General features: G+C 35.4%; 1 protein-coding gene across 1 annotated transcript; it reads right to left on the bottom strand.

Annotated features, from left to right (window-relative positions):
- Positions 1 to 640: 640 nt before the first annotated feature.
- On the bottom strand, positions 641 to 5,686 carry LOC128609504 (uncharacterized protein KIAA0040). The gene is made up of 2 exons (XM_053627985.1): positions 5,473 to 5,686; positions 641 to 3,397 (listed from the first exon to the last, which is right to left on the bottom strand). Exon 2 carries the CDS (start codon positions 2,948 to 2,950, stop codon positions 2,615 to 2,617), a length of 336 nt encoding a protein of 111 aa, XP_053483960.1. The 5' UTR covers positions 2,951 to 3,397; positions 5,473 to 5,686; the 3' UTR covers positions 641 to 2,614.
- Positions 5,687 to 6,749: the final 1,063 nt, after the last annotated feature.

Here is a 6,749-nt window from a genome sequence, read left to right as displayed (position 1 = left end):
CCCATTCAGTACTTTAGAGGTCATTAGTAGTGTGTTATAATCAATGCAATATTTTTCTGGGAGCCAATACATTGTGGATAAGAGAGGGGTGATGTGTTCAAACTTTCTGGTTCTAGTAAGGAATCTGGACTGAATGGAAATGTATGATTTATGCAGCTACTTAACCATCCAGACTGTGTATTGTGTGTACTATGTGTGTGAACTATGTATTGGTATCCAGACCAATCCACATGTACTTCATTATATTTACAGTAAAGTGCCTTTTGGTATTGAGCAGCTATCTTATTTTGGTATCAAATCTTTATTCATTGCTATAGCTGATTATAAATCCTCATGTCATTCTGAATAATAAAATTATAATGAAACACTAGCAGAGCTGAAGTACTAAACAACTTATCACAATCAATTAGCTTTTTTATTATTATTATTATTTAATTAACTTAAAATAAATAAATAAATGAATATATATATATATATATATATATATATATATATATATATATATATATATATATATATATATATATATATATATATATATATAGTTCCCCATATTAAAACTAAGTATAAGAACTAAAGTCTGTTATAATTTACATATCAATTGATAACATATCTGAATAGGTTAAAGTTTTCTGCAAAGAAATGACATGCATATCTTCCTCTTTTTGTAAACACAAAGAGTAATACAGGGAATAGGCTAGGCTTCCTAAAGCTTCCTAGATGCTTACAAAGCAAAAATTGCCAGGTGCATATTTTAGTGTATATAATTCAGTTCAGAAAGCATTAGGCCAGTCTCACTCTTCTCTCACCAGAATGACACTGTGTTTTTCCACTCCTCCTGTAGTAGCAGGAGCAAGAGCTGAGGCAAAACAAGGAGTGCTTGTTTTAGTGGAGGAAGCCAAATCATGGTTGGATTAGAGTGACTTTCACAAACCAGGTTATTCCATCACACACTGTCTGGTGCTTTGGGAAAAAAAAAAGACTTTAGTTTTAGGGTGTTTCCATTTTTGGAAATAGTTACTCACTCACTTACAGCCTCTGCATCTAGAGGAACAGACATGTTTATGTGTAGAGCTGTTGTTCAGATTAAATGTCAATGAATAAAATAGATGCACACGCGGTTACTAGGGCAATAGGATTAATTCGAGAAACCTGATGTGCCGAGAAGTCTGAGAAGTTATATGAGAACATCCTGTCCAAATTGCACAGCTGCATTTACAAGAAGAGTTGCTCTGTTAGAAAGAGGAAATCTTATGCAAACAGAAAATAGAAAAATACAGCACCTTTATTTTAATTGTGTTATACACAAGACACTGGACTCTCATCATTTGCATACATCAACAGCATAGAGAATGCAAAAAAAAAAATACAAACAAAGAAAAATCCAAACAAAACAAACAAACAAAATAACCTTCATAATCACACACGAACCTGAAATTAACTTGCTCACGCTAATTCAACTGCTTTCGCTCATTATTCGCCCATATGTATTTATTCATCAAAACCTACACTACTGTACTAGTCAAAAGTTTGGAGACACTTGACTCAAATGTTTCTCGTGATCTAAAAAACCTTTTGATCTGAAGGCGTGTGATTAAATGTTTGAAATCTGTGTTAACTGTGCCAAAATGTTCATTTCTTTCATTAGAAAACTAACATTGTATTTCCAAAAAAAAAATTCTTTTAAACGGATAACTTGGAGTGAAATATTCTGAAAAGCAGCCGATAAGAGTCCAGCGTAGGTGGGAACTCCTTTAATACTGTTTAAAAAGCATCTCAGGGTTGAGAAATTGTATATCAAATCATTTTGATTCATTTTGGATTTTTTTATCATGACGTAATTCCCATAGTTCCATTTGTGTTACTCCAGAGTTTCGATGACTTTATTATTATTCTAAAATGTGTGGGAAGAAAAATAAAAATAACTAACGAGTGTGTCTAAACTTTTGACTGGTAGTGTACCTTCTCTGCCAGTGTTCACATGTGTCATGTTTTCAACTCTCAGTCTGTCTCATTGGAAGACACGTCGATTTGATTATAGGCTACACTGAATGGCAGAGCAAAAAATATTTGAGCGGTAAAATCAGTATTCTTATTTTTCATTCATGAAAATGAATTCAGCAAAAGTTATTTAAAAGGTTTGGCATCTTTTCATTTATTTCTTACAGAGCTGCTATTGCTGTACACGAGGGCTTTGAATGTTCAGGAAGCTCTTTTCTCTCTGCTCTGTCAGCAGTGTTGTATTTAGAAAGGGATGTTCACCACTATTGCACAAAATAATTAACTAAATTTGTTGCAAAGTTCAGGGTTAGGGGAAGAATAAGCTTTGTATCTTTTATGACCCCATTTACATAGTTCATGCTTGCTTAATTTCATATAAAGTTTCATAAAATTAAGTTCATCTAGGAAAATCATTCTAAATATCTAGTAGTTCTTAGTCAGGATGATTAATCTTATCTTATAATTTCGAACTCATCCCTTGAATGAGTGGAAAACTGTCTTCCATATTATAATACATCCAGTTGGCTTGTCTTACTATTAAGCAATGGAATTTATATAAGAGCTAGGCATATATGAATATCCAACCTGTACTTTGAAACAGATCATGGCCCAGTTACACAACGGTAAGGGCCAGTCTGTCTGGAGTCATGGGGTCCATTTTGACTGAAATCCACAAGTTCTCCTCATTCTGGCCAGCGTTCTTCTTCTTTTTCTTTTTCTTTTCAACCTGTGTCTCTGTCAGTGTGGCAGAATCTCTACAACAGCAACAATCACGTCCTCTGCAAAAGGATGAGCAGCAGTGACAGCAAACAACCAGAGAAGTGCAGAAAACAAGTAGAGGCAGCATAAGGAGCACAACAATACACACTGTGTTGTAAATGCCCTCGTTGTGTTTGGTGACCAAAAGTGTCCACAAATCATTGAAGAATTCAGGAATCTGCTCCTTCATGGTTCAACAAGAGCCTTGGCTCTCAGGAGGTCATATGCAGCTCAAACCTGAAATATCCTTTGTAGTAAACGGCCAGATGTTTATACCACTTCTTCCAGCTTTCTATAAGATCTCAGCTTTGTTCACCATAGAAACGGCAATCTTTTTTTCTTTCTTGTAGGCTCTTCTACTTAGTTCATTTCAGCATTATTGAGTGAGGAATAGCCAGCAGTAGAATTAGTGCTGCTCAGTCCTAAACCGAATGCACATTTATCTCTGGCTGTTTCGAATATCAGAGCATTTTTATATGAAGTCTGCCTTTGAGATCACAAAGGATTCTGATGGGAAGGCCAGTAGAGACAGTGGTTGCGTTGTGTCCAGCTCAGAAACATGCAGAATCAAGCTTCCACCTGCAGCTTAGTCCTTTCCACTTTGACTCTCCAAAGAAGTGATAGAATGCTGACTTTTCTGCAGTGAGAGATAGAGGGGTAGTTGATTAAAATTTAGGGCCCATGGTTGAAAAAAAACAACAACCAAAAAACAACAAAAAAGAAGGGAATGGTGTAAAGTGGCTAATGTGCACAAATCAGGAAGCTACAGTTGGAGCTACTTAGCAATCCTATTTATTTTCTTTTGATTTTATAGCATGAAACAGCACATAAGTATATTGTATATATAACTATTTTTGAGCATTATATAATTCATTTCAATATGTATACTAACAATACACATCTATGATAATACATATGCAACATCGTAAAATCCCTGTACTATGAATATGATGTTTAAAGATGGTCATTATTGTCTATGAAATAATTTGAGTCAAGCTTATGATTGTGTAAGGTTGTAAAACATTTTTGTAAACTCAAAACAGAAGTATTGAGAAATCATGGAAATTTATACCACATCACACAACCAGATAGCAGTGCACTCAGTGAACCACACTTCCCCAAGTCTTCATCCCTCTGTTAAATCTCACATTTAGCCTAAACTTACAAGAAAGTGTCTGTCTGACAGCTCTGCTCAAGGAGGTTAACCACTCTGGACGCCTCGGAAATAACAAATTAAAAAGGATCCATGAATATTAATAAGGACAAGTACTGATCTAGTTTATTCCCTTAAAGGGATAGAAGGGATGATGGACTCTCTTGCTTTTGTTTCAAAGGATGAGATTGTGTCGTCATATTTATAGGAAAAGTCAGTGATATTTTAATAAGGTGTAATGAATTATTTTCCCCCAATCCCAGTTGGTAGATTTTCTAGGTCAAAGTTCACCCTTCGCATCCTATCAACAAATTATTCATTTGTCTGGCTGTGTAATTTGTGTCATAAGTTGCATCATATACAAGTCTTATTTTCATATGACAACCAAGGGGTACTTTACCTTCTCCTAGGAAATGATCTAAGAAAAATAACCAGCTCTGTGATAATTTTACCCCAACAGCACAACACCTTCATAATTGTTCCATTTCACACCTCGATCATTCGAGCTTCTTCAGTATTGTAAACAGGAAACATGTCTAAACCACACATAAATCGAGGATGGGGCTTACAAATTGAACTAAATGTCTTAGTCACACACACACACACACACACACACACACACACACACACACACATACATACATACATACATATATATATATATATATATATGGAAGTGATGGCAAAAGTTCAGTGTAGTTAAACAGACTGTTTCGCACAAGTTCCGTCAGGTCAGCTCTGAAAGCAGAGTGTACAAATACACATATGTAATATGTGAGTTTTCCCCCAATTAAATTAACGTCAGTTAATTGTTTACCTGTTGTGTTCTTGCCTTTTGACAGATTTACAAATTATTTTTACTGACTCGCAGAAGGATGATCATTAATGTAGAAGAAAGGGTATTGTTTCCTTAAGGAAACTCTCTGTGCTCCTTACCATCATTTAGCTTCAACCCCATCTGCACACAGCTGTTTGGAGCCATGTACATAAATGGCTAGCTTTATTCTGAAACAATTACATCATTTGCTGCTCTTAAACCAATTAAGGCAATGTTTACACAAAGGGAAAAGGCCTTTGAGTTATATTAAAACACTAACTGCCCTCAATTTAGAAGTGGCCAGTTTACAATTCTGATCATTTTCTACTCCTAATATCCTACTTTGGTACTTACATTGATGTAAATTATACAAATAGAGTATAACGTTCTGTAAACAACTTAAGCCTCTTAAATGTTGACAAATAAATCTGAAGAGATGAATATTTAACAACAAGGCATATGCTTTACATACACATCATAGTCCTTAGATACATACATATGTTTGCTAACCATCTGTTATTTGCTACATTATTTAGAAAACAAGTTTTTCACCACATTCACACACAGAAAATCATTGTTACATCGGTGCAGTAGTAGAGATAGTTGAATGGAAACAGCATATGCTGAGAAAGCTATTCTTGACTCCATGTAAGTGTTATGCATGTGACTAAAAGCTGTACACCACAACAGAAACATCCTATTTCTCAGGAAGTCAACAACACCATCAATGCTCTGACCTTACCGTCTTTGTTCACAAAAGGTCAAGATGTTTTCTCTCCATCATAAAACCCTTCTCAGATCCTGATGCTGAAACCATGCAAGGTTGATCCTTTATTCACATGTTCACCTGAACACTGCATAAGTTAAGTCTTGTGCCTCCCTTTTGCTATGAGGAGGCCTAGAGTGGAAGAAAGACTCCTGTGTCTCACATGCTTGCATTCTTGTGGGTAGGTTATACACTCAACTACTCTGTGATGTCACTGAAGCAGAGAGGGAGGGCTGAAGGGGTAAAACCGTCACAGTATATGCTCATTAACATGAAGCACCTTTTAGGGAAAGTACAATAGCCAGCGTACATGTTTGTACAATAGAGGGGATAAAAAGATACTGAAATAGAAAGGCTCTTGAGTTTGATCTCATATATGTTTCATATAACTGCCATGAACCCCTAAGGATAAACATTTTTGATAGGCAAATTACTACTCTTACCCACTCTAGTAATGTGCTAAAACCATTTGTATGCTTCAGACATGATACATACATTTGACCACACATAATTTTAATCTTATAGTACGATTACAAAAAACATGACCTTTGACTTTAATAAGAACAAATGAATTCTGTCATGCCAGTTTCTGTTTTAGTCAGTTTTCAATTTGATTACGTAAATAAAAAATAAAAGCTATCACAGCTGAAGAAAGTTCACATGATATTTTAGTAGATGAAAAGCTGATGTTTTAATATATTTTCTAAAACACTGCTCAGTGGTCTGTTTGTGCTAAAATCGTAACACCATAAAACCAAAAAAAAAACCCCTAAACCTATTTTCTACACTCATCATAAAGACGTCAGCATGTCTGTACAGGATGCGGAACTGAAAGTATGTTTTAGGGTGTGTCTCTGGCCAAATGAAGCAAAGAGCTGCAAAAAAACCCAAAACAAAACAAAAAAACCTCTCTTTGCTGTTGAAGCGTCACCCCAATAACTATCATTGTGAATGATTATAAATGTATTACATAAAATACTTCATATTTTCAATCCCTTGACCACAGCCTAGGGGATGTGAAATCCTAATAGAAATATTGTGATGAACTAAATGTGCACCACAGTAAATTTGTTGACTTCAGAGGAAGTTAGACATGTATGCAGATGACAACTTCTCCAATATTTCTCAAAGCCCTGAATTTAAGACCAACCCGATGTTAGATCTCACAAAGCCATGTGGTACATACAAAAGACTACGTTGTTACAGCAAAATGAAGTGAGCAGACCTCCAGGAACCATGCCCTGAGCTGTTCT

This window comes from Ictalurus furcatus, chromosome 7 (genome assembly GCF_023375685.1).
Source record: "Ictalurus furcatus strain D&B chromosome 7, Billie_1.0, whole genome shotgun sequence".
NCBI lineage: Eukaryota > Metazoa > Chordata > Actinopteri > Siluriformes > Ictaluridae > Ictalurus > Ictalurus furcatus.
Note: the sequence above shows the minus strand (reverse complement) of the source record. Positions and strands in the feature narration are given on the sequence as shown.